Source organism: Lytechinus pictus, chromosome 16, assembly GCF_037042905.1.
Source record: "Lytechinus pictus isolate F3 Inbred chromosome 16, Lp3.0, whole genome shotgun sequence".
NCBI classification, from domain to species: domain Eukaryota; kingdom Metazoa; phylum Echinodermata; class Echinoidea; order Temnopleuroida; family Toxopneustidae; genus Lytechinus; species Lytechinus pictus.
In genome coordinates, this window is record NC_087260.1 from 27,433,086 (window position 1) to 27,448,632 (window position 15,547).

Here is a 15,547-nt window from a genome sequence, read left to right on the forward strand (position 1 = left end):
CTCCTTGCATAGTTCATTTGATTTGATTTTTATGAAAATCCCGATGTTTAATGCATCAGTGAGCACACAATATTTGAAAATTATGCAAATGAGAAGGAAGTTCAAGGCCTTGGCCCCACTTTGTGTCGTATCGAATGGTTATTTTGGTGTGCGCGCCTTTTGGATAGTGTTACTCTGAAGCCATGTACGAAGTTTCATGAAATAACTATTGGCAGAAGTAACAAAAACCGTCCATGAAACAAACCCTCATTTCATATTTGTAAAAATTTTGACTTCGTCTCTCATAGACTTGTGTACATTATGGGTGAATAAGTAACCCCTTATTAAATATGGTGGAACTTTTTTTCACGGCTGTCTTTAGCAATGTCATTTAGCAGTAATGTTTATCAACCTATGGGCAGAATTCTGTGCAAAAATGAAATCGATTTGTTTATTTGTGGATGAGTGAGCACGCATCAAAGTGGGAAAATTTGTATTTTCAATGTCACAGACTCATTTTAAAGGTAATAAAGTGAATATTGGGGGCAAATTTGGTTTCAAATAAGACTTTAATTGCTATTGTTTTTATCATCCATCATTTCTATCACCACACACTTTCCGAACTTTAAACATTTTCATGGTTGAGAGAGCACATTCGAAAACTTAGGAATGAATACTCTTTATACTGCATAAATGTATTCGTTTCCTAACAATTTTTCATGATCAGTTTAATTTATGGACAAATCAGTGGTGGGTCCAGAATTTTTAAATGGGGGAGGGGCCTATAATCTGGGGAGCCACCAACATTTTCAAATTTTAACATGATCTAACAAGTTGTAGAGGATACTACCATAAACCCCTATGATGATACGTCACAATACAGGGGCCGGGGAAGGGTTTTCAAAGTGGGGGGGGGGGGGGGCTGACCATGCAAAAAAATCACAATCGTATGGTCATTTTTACATTTTTGTTCATGCTTTTGAAAAAAAGTGGGGGGAGGGGGCTGAAGCTCCCTGCCCAGCCCCCCCCCCCCCCGCTTCCGCGGCCCCTGCAATACATTATGCTCACTCAACCATGAACATATTATATCAAAATTGTGTGTGGAGTGGCTAAATGATGGATAGTAAAACAGCATAACACCATAAAATTCACCTAAAGACAACATTTGCCCAACTTTGTATTTGCACAATCTGAAAAACGACTCTTGTGACTTTCAAAAATTGTCATTTTTAATTCAATCTTTAATTACTCATGCATGACTCAACCGATCAATCTTATTTTTCCCCAGGAGTTGCTTAATGAGTGTAGAAAACCACCTACGGAATATCATATCTCAAAATAATTCCGTTCAAAAGTTACAGCAATTTGATTTAGGGGGGACTTACTTTTTTTGTTGTGTATAGATACAAGAACTTTTAACCATCATACCTGAGCTAGTCAGTTATTCCAATGTTATTTTGTAATGCAATTTTTCATCTTCAGGGTTTTCATACTAGATTTTCAGGGACTCATATCTAATGATGATTTCTTGCATAACTATAGCTTTGTGAAAATTATGTCTATCTTGCAGAACAAGGTAATTTTAAATACATACATGTATGTAGGCTTATCATTACCTTTGTTTGAAAAGTGAATCTAAAATATATAAGTGCTTAAAGTGATAATTTTTTATTTGTTGTAGATAAGGTAGGCTAAGTCCTATCTGTAAAGTGTAAAATTAACCTCCCCTTTTAAATAGAAAATTGGTTTAGGACAGTAAGAGTTGCTGACATCAGTAGGTCATCATGAAATGCTGCTGTTAATTTTGGCACACAAAATAATCAGCTAGTTTTTTTGTAAACACTTTTATACAAAGAATGCCTATAGCATTTCCATTTATTTGAATGCAGGATGGAAGAACATTGTCAATTAAATACCTTGCTAACGGGCATAGGTGCCAAGGCTGGGGATCGGACCCCAAACTTTCATGTGTCTCGTCAGGCGCCTTAGACCACTGGGCCACAGCACTTCCTTAATTTTTTAGAATCAGATTGCATTGTATACTGCCCTCTCTAGTTGATGAACTTGTCTTCCTGACTGAAACCACAAGTATAGCTAATAATAACTGTCTGCCTGGCTGACTCACTGTGTCTCACGGTGATATGTGGCATACATCCTCTACCTATATACTTCAGTAGGGATTGGTTCTAGCAGGACCCAGTCAGATCAGGCCAGGGACGGATGTTGAGAGTTAGCTAGGAAAATGGACCAATATCTACAGCCTCTATACTCCTTATGAATTGTTTAAAGCTAAAATGTTGTTTTAAAAGTATACCAGACACTTTGGGTTATTTGACTTATTGCAAGTTTGGTGTTTCCTTTTGGTGTTGATATTTTGATGTGGTGTTCGGCCAATAGATTAGCACAACACCATCCTGGGATGAATCTCACTAGGCCAGGGACGGTGTTAAACTCTTGTAAAAGAATGTGATTTGGATTAGATTAGTAAACTAACATTAGGATTTTGAGTTAGGAAAGGCAATCTGAATTGTGCTTTAAACACTAACAACACCAACACCAAACTTGAAAACACTCATTATCTCATTCTCAACCCTGAGCCCCCCTCCCTCCACCCCCCCAAAAAAGAGAAAAAGTAAAAAAAAAAAAAAGAACAGACAACATTATGCATTCATATGAGGAAAACTTCACATAGGGACTATACTCTGAATTTCTTGGAATTAAAATTAATCCACATCTCCTTTAAAAGGTGGATGTAGAATTAAACCCTAAAAGTTTGAATTCAAGGCTGAAAAAATTAAATTAACGTCCTTTTATATTAATGAATCTTCAGAATTCAAATGAAATTTTAAGTTTGGCTTGTCACTATTCAAAGCCTATCAAGATGTGTTCTTGCCTGTCTTTTACCTTAATTGCATTTTTGGGAGAATGTAATAAAGTTGTCAATAGAGGGCCATTGACCATCAGACTTTTTCAAATATGCACCTCATTCATCTCACCAATGTGACAATGCATTATGTTCATGTACGAAGCACAATTGAAATATTCAAGTGCAGTTTTTATTCAGATTGAAATCTTTGTGGAACACCCTCTGTATGGCTACCTATCGTAGATCCTGAAGCTTTAATCCCTTGCTTGTATGACAAACTCAGGTCAAACAGGTGTATGGATTGACTTTGTAATTAAAATCATGAGAATTCCATCTCACATGGTATCCACAATAATCTCTAACAGTTGTAAACCCTCATAATTATAAACAATCATGACAATAAAAACTCTATGAACAATGATGATGTTCTAAGATAAAAACAACTTTCAAAGTTTTTCACTACAAGCTTTGCAAATGAATGTTCAAGCATATTGTGGGATAGCCTTGTAGCATGAAGTTTATCAGTTGATTTTGGGGTTGAATGAATATATTCAGTTGTAGAAATCAGTTTTATGACCAATGATTAAGCTTCATGAACACCCCCCTTCCCCTCAGAAAATACTGTTTTTCTTTTCTGACCGGTATTTTCATCTTAGATTGCTGTAACAAGTACATTTTATGAAACTTGATTATTGATATTAAATGCCCGCACAACTGTAATACAAAACAAATTTATTCTGACATTCAAACCTTTAATTCAAAATTAGAGTTAAATCATCAATAATCATTAATCACTTTGTCAATTAAAAACGAATGACTTCAAAATCCACTTTCATACAACAGAGTCCCTTAAAAGACTATGCCTAAAATGAAATGTATATTCATCGTAGCTCTTTTTGGCAATATTTATCTGACTCCTTATACTATAAAAACGCCAATGAATAACAACATGAGTCGGTGTTGTGAGAGGACTGCATCTTCAGGTGTTAAGATACACCATAGAGTTTGAATATAACACCAGATTGTGTTGAAAAATCAAAATAGCACCAATGGGTGATGAATTAACACCATAAATTTAACACTGACCAGAGTAAATGATAGGTGTTTTCCTCTTGTAACACCTTTTAGTGTCATTGTAACTCTTCTGTTTTTTTTAAGTAGAGTTAAAGGAGTATATTGTATGAACCTTACCTTTAATATCCACCTCATACTATCTGGTCAGGGTCAGTTTCTGACTCAAATTTAACAGAAGTTGGGGGCTTGGGTATGTGACTTATTAAAAAACTCCTGCCAAATGCACAGAAAAAAACAAATCATATTTCAAAGGAGAGGGGGGGGGGGTCAGCCATTGAGAACAACATTTATTTTGGATAGCCAAACAAAAACAAAATTATACAGCTGCAGTAAATGGATCACCAAAATGAAGTCCATCATTAATACAGGTGTACAATATGTGTAAAAATGATGATTACTAGTTAGTCTTATGATGGAATCAATCTTTGTTTCTAATTGCTCAGCAAAGACGGATCATAAAGCACCATCAACTGGCATTATGAATGATAAATAAATGAATATGGATTTGGGTAAAAAATAGTTATGTCTCTAGTTTACTGTAGCTACACGTAAATGTTTGAAAGTAATTTTAGTGATATACCCTTCCATGAAAACTTCAATGTCAGCTTAAGGAAACGTTGGGATCAATTATGAAGTTCTCTCAATTACAAACTCTCCATGGAAAACAAGTCGGTGTGCTTATGCTTTTAAAAACAGTAAGGCATTTATTCCCGTTAGCAGGTCCTTTGGATAGGCCCTTAAGCTGTCTGTCCCTTTGATTGCTTGCTTAGAAGCATTCATGCTTTTTGGCAATTATGTGACAAAATATCATCACCAAAATTGTTTGCCCAGTTTTTAGATTGCAATTTTATTATTAGAAACACTACTGAGTGCACTGTAAAACATGAAAATAAATAATGATTAATAATCACCATTCAAAAGAGAGAAGAAAAACATTATTATAAATTATTTCATTCTTTTACAGAGTACCAACATTGATTCACCCGATTCATTTTACAGCCTTATGTTATTCATGACGTGTGTCACACGTAAAACTTTCTGTAGTTTCACTCAATTTAAAGACATTCAATTGAATGATAGCTATCTTGGCAGTGATTTCTCCCCTTGATAAATTGAAGGTGAAAACTCAAACATTGTATCTGAAGGTCAAATTACTCAGACATAAAGTCCCATTTAAGTAATTGTTTTTATTTTTTGGCTCTTGTCCATATTCCAAGCAACCTTGTCCCATTGTAATATCATAGGCCAATTGGTATATTTGTTCTTTTCCTTTAATGGAAAGACAATATTTAGAATAAATTCATTAAAATAAATCATTGCCTCAGTGATAACATTTTTTATAAGTGAATATAATGTCAACAAAGTAGTTTGTGTTAGAAAATATGATAACCACCTCAGTAATTTTCTTCGTAGTCTTACTAGCATTTACATGTACATGTATATGCAAGTTTTCCCATGAACTGTATAGACTATGTCATACCCTCATTAATGTTATCTCGTGTACTTAATTGTGCAATAGATATTACTAACTACTTCATTAATATTTAAATAAATACTTTTATAACATCCAAGTATCTTTGGAAGCCCCTAGAGATGTTAAATGATACATGATATCTGCTGTACAAAAACTGAATATTATTAATGCCATATTAATATTAATGTCTTTCTATGCAATAAAAATGACCAACCACATCAATAATATCATGTGCAGAAGAGTAATATATGATATAACTTACTAACTACAGTAATTAGTTAGTAATTTGTTAGTAATACATGCAGTGAATTCCTATGCAATGGAAATTACTAACTACTTCATAAATCACATTTGCAGATAAAAAAAAAATCACATTTGCAGAGCTTTAGTACTGTGCATTAGAAATGAATACAACATTAATATCATTCACAGTGCATTTATACTATGCAATAGAAATGACTAACTAATCGTAAATACCACCTGTAGTGCCTCACTATGCAATAGAATTCACTAACTACTTCCTTAATATTATTTTCAGTGCATTTATACTATGCAATATAAGTTACTAACTACCTTACTAATGCCATCTGCAGTGCCTCACTAACCACTAAACCCTCTCTGATGAGCTTGGACCACCTATTTCCATATGTTTCTTACAGCAGGGATACTTTCCCGGAATCATCCAAGGTGTCTATGTCATCAAACCAAGAGGATTCCTCCAGAAGACCTTCTCAGAGATGCGCTTCAAGGGCCTCAAGGATGAATTCAAATTCAAGGTGAGTGGGATGCTTTACAAGTTGACTCCTGAATTCTGTTATTCCTGTAGGTTCATACAGGGGTCCACCTACATGTAATCCAGATTGGAAGTTGATGTATGGAAGCTCCCTTTCTCAAAGCTAACATAGATGGCCTCCTTACTCCCAATCCCTAACCCATTGCCAGTTCACTCATCTCCCCTTCTCATGAGGGAATTGGCACTTGGTTAAGGATTTGGAGGCCGGAGTCCATACATCAAAGTCCAATCTGGACTAGGGTCCACCTGGTTCCAGTAGGCAGTAGCTATAAACCACATTGACTTCTGAATTCCCTTATTATCTTACTAGGCTTTGCAGGGCCTACAGGGGTCCACCGGGTTCCAGCAGTGTTACAGCTAACCATGTTGCCTACTTCTGTTATTCCTATATAGTCTTTGGACAAGGACTATCTGGGGAGCATTTCATCAACATTTTTCATCTGACAAGTTTTCAGATCTAACAACTTTCCTTGATTTAGTTACTATGGTAACTATCCAACGCATCGTGGTCTAGTGGTTCTGACTCTTGTTTCTCAAACAGAGGGTCGTGGGTTCGAATCCTAGCCGTGGCGTGTTTTCCTGTAGCAAGAAATTTATCCACACTGTGCTGCACTCGACCCAGGTGAGGTAAATGGGTACCGGGCAGGAAATAATTCCTCAAAAAGCTGTGTGTACCTGAATAGGTAGCCTAGCTTAGCTGGGTAATAATAATAGGGCCCACTGGGAGAACAGCTTTCGTAACTAAAGTGGCTACCCTGGGTAAATATGCTGTTATTATTATGTCCTTCCTTGAAATGCTTCCCTGGTTGTAGGAGGCAGGCAGATTTATGCAACAGTCATACCAACAAAACCAACCAATGTTGTGTCCTTGATTTGGTTCCTAAAGGTACCCAAGACAAATTTTTTTTTTATCAAGGTATAGATTCAATTCCAGCAGCTAATGGATTGATGAAATATTTACCCATTTCTTATAGACATCACCTCCACTCATTACTCAATTTGTTCCACACATTATATGAGCATATGAGAAACAGTTAGTGCTGCATTTGACAGACCTTTGGAGTCCACCAGAAAATCCATTAGCACAAACTTGACAGGGATTTACAGAGAGAAAGATAGAAGGTGTGAGTTGACTTTGACCAATATCAAAGTCATGGAGATGGACATCTTCGAGCTGAGCAATCAGGGAAAATAAATGAGTGAGATAGAGAGAGAGAGGGAAAAGGGGGAGAGAGGAAGCACAGATTGTGGAAGGGACAGATCATTTCTGAACATCTTGTATACATACTTCAGAGGTTATAAAGATCTGAAAGTGAATTATTTTATTCTTCCCGAAAACTACATGTAGACATGATGTAGGCCAGCTGGGATTATTGGGACTCCGGAGTAGAGGGACCAGGAATTCTCAGATCCGGCAAAGCTTTCAGGGGTTCTCTGAGTGACGTGACCCGACGAATTATTGATTTCCCTTTTCCTATGCCCCCAGTATCCTGCCCGGGGTTAGTCTTTAACCTTTCAGACACAGTCAATCTAAGTTGTGATTATCTCAGTCCAAATAGCATACAGATATTGACTGCTGATGGGGGCATGTAGTTGAAACTATTGCCCAAGAAGATTTCTCACTGAATTATGACCCGAGACTCGGCTGAGGGGCATATAGTGCAATCTCGAGATAACCGAGGAGGTATAATTATATGTGACAGCGTCTCATCCCGGAATGGAAAGTCAGCCAGTGTTTATTTTAGTCTTTTACAAAATTGAGCAAAATATGTCACTCAAAGCAAATAAGTTTTTAGAATGTACAGAAACCCATCATGCTGTACCTATTCACGACTAGTGAAAGTACATGTCATACAGCACATCCCTCCTGTTTCTTTCATGCACAATTATTGCATTTTGCATTTCTAAAAAGTGATGTTATTGATAGAAATATTTAATTGGAGCTTTGTGAAACCCACAATGACATTTGATTTTGCAAAGTCTTCAGAAATTTTTCACTCATTTAAAACAGATTAGTATTTTGGTGGTGCTTTTAGAGCATCATGATATTTCTACAAATCTAAACAACTCCTCCTCATTCCGTGCAGTGGTTTTTCCCCCAGCCAGTCCCGACAGACCCAAGAGTTTGATTCCGTCCCTCTCGATCCCAAAAGGGATATGAGGCACATGGTTGACGTCACGTGGCTTCTGTTTGTGTGCGCTTGCTGCTACCGTTGAGGTGTAGTCATGTTCAGCAGTGTGTGCCGCTGAGCTCGCATCCACGGAACAATGTTTTAGAAGAGAGCTATGTGGACGTGAGTCAGAGACCAAAACCAACAGACAGATAGGTTGTTAGGAGATTGCAGTGGACGCCCACTCTCTCCACCTCTCTCTCTCTCTCAACTCCTCTCTCCTTCTTCCATTACGACTGTTCTTTTGTCCTCGCACCTGTGGAAATTCAAAACCCAGGTTTGGAGAAGAAAAGCAGGTAGCGGTTTAACGAAGGAAGGAATCGCTACGCTTCCCTTCAGGAAATCTTTATTATTGGTCATTACGGCCCGTCAGAGAGTTTTGACATTCCTCCAATTGCACTTATCAACACTCCCTGAACTGTCCTGTGCCACCTTGCATGGTGGTGACCAACCCTCTCACACCACTATCCATTCCAGGAATATATGCGGTTACATTTGATGACCCATCACTGACCGATCGTGGACCCCATCATCTTCCGTGCCACTTGGATTATTTTCAAGGACCTATCCTCAATGCTGTCTTTGCTCCTTCTGGAACCTCAAGAGTCACCAATGAACCCTCTTTTTTTTCTCAAATATTTCTCGTTCAGATCGATCTTGTGGACAGCACCTCCGAACTTCATGCTCGGATAGATCCCTCGCAGCTTACAGGAGAATTTGGCGGCACTTTGAACTTTGACCTCAAGGGGTGGATTGAAGACAGAATGGTACGTATTTTAACAGTAGGTCTCAATCAGTTATAAATTGAAAATCCAACAATAGCTTGCCTTTTTGCTCTTATCTTGTGTTTGATATTTTAAATCAGAAAATATTTTCCAAATTCAAAAAATTTTCTTCTTATTTATGAAAATTTCTTTTTTCGATATCATCAGGTATGTGGATGATGTTTTTTGTTGAAATCATTGATTTGAAGTATAAAAAACATTAAAAAAATATTCATAAAAACAGTTACACTAATAAATAGATAACAAAATCTCTTCTTATCAGGGTTTGAAAAATAAAGCATTATGGTGCTCTTGAGAGTGACTCCCTTCTGCCAGAAGTCTTTAATTAATCAATGTGTCGTCAAAAGACTGGCAGAAGGACACTATTTCAATTGTGTCAAGTACTGTGTAGATAGCAGAAGGCCTTTAACTGGGACTTAACACTATTTTTGCATGGGCAAGTTAAAATGTTATTCTGCAAGGACTTCAATGTGCTTATGGTGACAACCTTTCTTTTCGCTGAACATCGCTATATTCTTCCCTTTTTTCAGACTAAACAGCAGAATGTGTACTTGTAATCCTTTCAAGTTTCTAGAGGTTTTGTCAAACACTTTTCTGCGGAGGGGAGCATGAAAAATCAAAAAATACACCAATCCATGCTATATCTCTCTAAAATAACCCCCGCTATACTCCTGGCACTGTCGGATGTTACCTATATTCAGACTAATCCTGTGTTTAATTTATGGAGTAGAAAATAGCAATGTCATCAGAATTTGATTGGAAAATCTTTTGAAAATCAGTATTAAACATGGTTTAGGGCTGGTAGGCCCCTCACCTTCACTGCATGGGATTTGTTGAGCCATGAAAAATAAAGTAAAAGTAGATTTAGAACAAATTGACCTTCGATGTTCAGGCCTCTCTAAATAAAGTTGTAAAAGGTTATTTTTTAGGCTAGGTATGCATATGACCTTGTTAAATTTCATCTTCTATTAAAGGAGGATATATTAAAAATGGTTATACAGTTTAATGTGAATGTTTTGTCTTTTGTATATTTCATTTTAACTCAAATGCTACTTTAATCTCAAGTCATACATGTAGATGTACATGGAAGGAATGTTTGGAAACACTTTGGCCCGTATTCTGAAGTCAGGTTTAACTTAAACTCAGGTATAAAGTTGTGGTTTAAAGGAGAATGAAACCCTTGAAACCTGCTGAATCCATATCAAAGAGAAACATCAAAGAAACATATTGTTGAAAGTTTGAGGAAGATTGAATGAATAATAAGAAAGTTATGAGCATTTGAATATTGAGATCACTAGTGCCATGTAGATCCTCCCATCGGCAATGCGACCAAGATCTGTGATATCACACACGTACAACTCCCTCATTACTCTAGTACTTATTTCACTTATATTCTCACTTTTATAGAGTCTATCACAGGGTGAGGTGTTCTCTTTATGAGATGACAAGTACAGAGGTTTCACAACATTATATCATTGATGAATCATTTGTCATATGATTAGAATGAGCAAAAAGAGATGTTTTGGGGTATATTTTCAGTGTCCAAATGGGAGAGTTGTACGTGTGTGACATCACAGATCTTGGTCGCATTGCCAATGGGAGGATCTCCATAGCATTAGTGATCTCGACATTCAAATGCTCATAACTCTTTTATTGCTAGTCCTATTTTACTCAAACTTTTGTTGATCTTATTCTTTGATTTTTCTGCTTTGACAAAAGCTAACTTGCTCCAAGAGTTTCATTCTCCTTTAAGTATGGATAGCCAATTGTTACATAAATCACTAACAGTAGAGATATCATATTTCAGCTCATTTGCCTCGCAAATCATTCACAATTCTCTAGGGAGTATAAATGGATGATTGTCTTCACCATGGATGAATCAGGAAAGAGCACAGTAAACATAAGAAACATACAACTTAATAAAAAAATTTGACACTTTTGGCTTCCCGTAATTTTAGCACAGAGTTAGACCATGGTCTAAGTTAAACCTGACTTCAGAATACGGGCCAATGTGTTCAGCTGAAACAGTCATACAGTCCTTAATAAATGTTCAAATTTATATTATGTGTTGATATTTCCTTTGAAATCTCTCCCTCTCTAATTCACCAACTGCCTTAAAATGGGGCTTTTAAATTTTATTGCCAAACTTTGTTTATATCTGACTGAAAATTAACCATGTACATCATTTACCTTTCTCTGACATTGTTTATGTTTGAGATCTATGGTGTATGTGAAGTAATTAATAAGCTACAAGTGATGAATATGCTATTTGTTTCAAATAAATGCTTCAAAGTGTGTGTAAATTTGGTCTTATTCACTCATTTACTTCCCTACTGTTAACGTAATTGAGATTAATTCTCAGTGCCCATGAAGCACCTGGGTTGAGAGTGGCAGAAATTAAAAGTTACCATTTATCTTTTCATCATCAAAAGAGATGGCGATTTAGGTAATCAGGTCAATCTATTAACTGTTAGATAAACTTACAGTATACTTGACTTTCTGTTTGCACGTCATAGGTATAAGCATCGGATTTACCTATCAAATTGTTCTGATGTGTCATACTGTTGATGAATGATCCAAACATTATACCATGAAAATTCTGATATACATGGATAATTCACTACTATGTATAGGTACAGGTATCTCTTTATAGCTTCAAGAGCGCCGCTATGTAGCTCATGATCTGATTTTCGCATGACAATAGACGACAGGGTTGAATTTAAATTTGTTGCGGTGTTCCACACCCTTGCTTCCTGTCCCCAAGGATTATGGGATATGCTCTGACAAGCCTCTTAAGTACAACACCTGTAGTATAGGTTTACGTGTGAAGTAGTTTGGTGAATGATGATACACAAAATATTGGTGAATAAGATAAAATTATAAAGGAGTAAACCTCCTTTGTTGTCCCTAAAAAATGATTTTGACAATGATAGTGATAACAATTACTTCTTCTACTACTATTGAAAGTTCTATATACTATGAGTAGTCCTTATTCTACTTGTACTTATTCTTATTCTGCAACTAGTACTTCTGCTACGTCTTGCTTACCACTATGAACTGAATGTATATGGATCGCCAATGAGATGAATCTATCTGGTTAACTTTGACCACATGTTCCAATTTAACTATTCCAAATCTGTTAGATAAAAGAGTGCAGAAACTACTAAGGTTAAAACTCTTGCATCATAAAATGATATCATAACTGTCTGATGTTTCGTATAATATGATTGCCCAACAATGTTAAGTGTGTTAGATTTAAGAACACAAACTTTATTTTCACAATTTGTTTTAATACATAAAACCCCCAAACACAACAAAGCTTTCATAAGCATAGTATTTTTACAGTTAATGATCATAAATCATGGATTAGATGATCAAATATTTGAATGTGCAAAATTATTTGGTATAACTTGAGATTTTGAGGTTTTTGTCAGGAAGTAATTTCCATTAATTTAATTCTGGCACACAAAATGTTGGCAGAGTAAATTCTAAGTTTGACAAATCATTCATTGCATCAATGAACTACCCAAACACAATTCCTACAATTTGATATTTTTTAAATGAATGCAAGAATACAAAAGTAGTGTTTAGCCTCAGAAATTTTCTATAGTTAAAAAGCTGTATGCTGCATAGAATTTAAAAGCAAGGGGTTTGCACAGGATAACTTGAACAAGTTTGCATGAAATACACAGGGTTCCATTCCTTCAAACTATATAACACTTCCCTTGTACAGGGGTGTGTGTGCCATAGTTTGGATTAGCAGAATTAGATCAATTAGCATCCATCTGTGTTTTAATTAGACTACATTCTGAGAGCTACACAATCAGCCAAGTTCAACAGTATAAGCTTGCCTCAAGCTAGGAACTGGTTTTGCAAATATTTTCAGTCCCAGATTGTTTGTAAAGAAATGTAACTGTTAAAATGTCTTCCAGAGTCATTGAGGGTTTCAATTTTGGTAAGAACCATGTCAACAGAGTTCATCACCCAATCAAAATGATTCTTTTATGAAACAGACCCTCGTTTTTCTCTTTCTTTTCCACCCTTTCCCCATTTTCTCCCGACTGTAACATTTTTATTTTCTTTGTGACTTAAGTCTACCTTTTCTCCTTTCTTCTCACTCACAGGCAGATATTTAGAAGTTTAACGATTTGAAGCATTTAGTCTGTTGAAAACTTGAGTCTTTAAGATTCATCCATGGCCCAACATAAATTTTTTTTGGGGGGGCTAGATGCATGATCAATTAAAAAAAAACTAAAAAAAGCGAGGTACTGAACTGACTGAGCTTGTCTTGGGGGCAATTTTGCATTTTCTAAAGTGGAATGGAAGGATTTGTGCACACTTTTAGTGAATTTTGTGAAAATTTTTAGTAAAGTAACATAATTCTTAAAATTTGTGCCCCTGTGCTGCTTACTGCCATTGATTCCTAGGACCAATATTTGCTATCACTTCTTGTCTCTCTCTTTCTTTATTGCTGCCATGTACAATGTCCCTTTCCCTCTCAGTATTGCAAAGATGTAGAGAATGAATGTGTTTCCTCGCTCACATAGGCAGATAGTGATCAAGTCTTTGATTATAGTCCCATGCATAATAAACCCTGTCATTATGAACTTGTCATAATCCATGACGATAGATGTGACTAATGCAATGCTTCCGAGCCAGCTACTGTTCTCCTTATTTCTGCTCTTGTAGCCCGGAGGGTTGTTCTTTTTAAAAAGTTGTTCTTATTTTGTCTGTTATCTTTTGGATCATACTAAGACTAGATGAGTTTCGTCCTAACCTTATTAAATTTTACGAAAGTGAATACGGGCAAGTCTAGATTACGAAAATTGTTCAGTTTGTTTTGCAGAGATATGAACAGTTAAAGACAATCTGAGTAGTGTTTCATGAATGGACTTGTCGGACACTTTATCAGACAAGTCACATTTTTTCCGACAGTTGCCTGATCAATATTGCTTTTCAGCCAATCAAGCTCAGGAAAAGTTGTCAGATCTGACAACTTCTTGGACAAAACTGTCATGAAACGAACTCTACTCACACATGAAAGCAAGATATTTAGGTTTTTTTTTCGTATCTGTCTGTGTGTCTTTCTTCCTCTCTCTCTCTCTGTCTTTTGCTTTCTCTTATTTTCTCCCTATTTCTTTCTCTCCCTCTTTTCTCACCTTATTTTTTCAAAAGATCCAGTAGATCGGATATTTGACAATGGAAGCGATATCATGCTTGAATTCAATTCTAAAAAGTATTTGACACATTACGTATCAAGCACAAAAATATATAAATTATAACCTTAGTAGTTTACATTAGAATCTTCTTTCTTTGATAATAATTTTCTTTCCATCACACAGGATACACAATCATTCCTTTCATAAAAGTAATTAGTCTAATTTGTAAGCCATGATTTGATTGTAAACGAGCTACTCCCTATTTTACCCCCCTCGTTCCCCATACATATGCAGTGAATTCTGCCAGTCTAGGCCCAGTTTAGAATCCGTAAAGCGCTTCAGCTGTTTCATAAACCACTGGCCCCAGTATATTAGCCTTCCCCACCCTTCGATGTTTGAGCTGATATTCTTATGAAACAGAAAATCAGCATTTTCATATGGTAGATATTATACTACATTTACCAATATTCTTTTTTTTCATAATGATAATTTTCTGTTTATTAATTTATTCCAAAATGAGAAGAGTATGTAAAAAGAATTAGTTTCCTGGAGTGCAGGATTTAGAAAAAAATTATATAGGATGAAGTATGTTTACAAGGTATTACTTCCTGACCATGGATATACAGTCTGATAGAAATAAGATAAAGACATAAGGTCCATTGCCCTTCTAAAACCCGGGGGGGGGGGGGGGGGGGGGTTACTCGCGTGTATATCGCATACGGGGATGTGCCGCTCCAGGTCGTTTTTTTGCAAAAAAATCTTTAGACATATGTCTTGCTATTGCAAGAAATCCTTATCCATGGGTCCTATTTTTCAACTGAGTAATTTTTAGACATGAGTCCGTTTCTGAAAAAAAAAATACTTATAAGAATTCCATGGAAAAGCCCCGGAAATACATCACAGACTTCATAATGTAGTTTTTTTAATGTGATTGTCTCATTGCTAAAACAAAGCAGAATTAATCTGGAAAATGGGTCTATATTTTTAAGAAAATCCTAAGACATGGGTACCTGTTCACAGTCAAATGACCCTTAGAAATGGGTAAGCCTCACACCCCCTGTCCAATCATAATCCAAGACCCTCCCCCCAGTCTAAATCAAGAAGAGATATTCTGTCATATTTGAGTAATCAATGTAAAACTAATGATTATAATGACATTATAACATCTATATAAAACTTTGTTATGTTACCACTTGCCAAACATACAGATACTAATCTTGTATCTGTTTTCCCTGTATTTGTTCAT

The 15,547-nt window shown here is 36.1% G+C and overlaps 1 protein-coding gene across 1 annotated transcript in view; it reads left to right on the forward strand.

The window, feature by feature from the left end:
- The window catches only part of LOC129279437 (guanine nucleotide exchange factor DBS-like), an 85,814-nt gene that overhangs the window by 3,972 nt on the left and 66,295 nt on the right, over positions 1-15,547 (forward strand). Inside the window, exons 3-4 of the mRNA XM_064110985.1 lie at positions 6,053-6,169; positions 9,008-9,124. Of these exons, the coding sequence (XP_063967055.1) occupies positions 6,053-6,169; positions 9,008-9,124 (234 nt within the window). The remainder of the gene's footprint in view (positions 1-6,052; positions 6,170-9,007; positions 9,125-15,547) is intronic.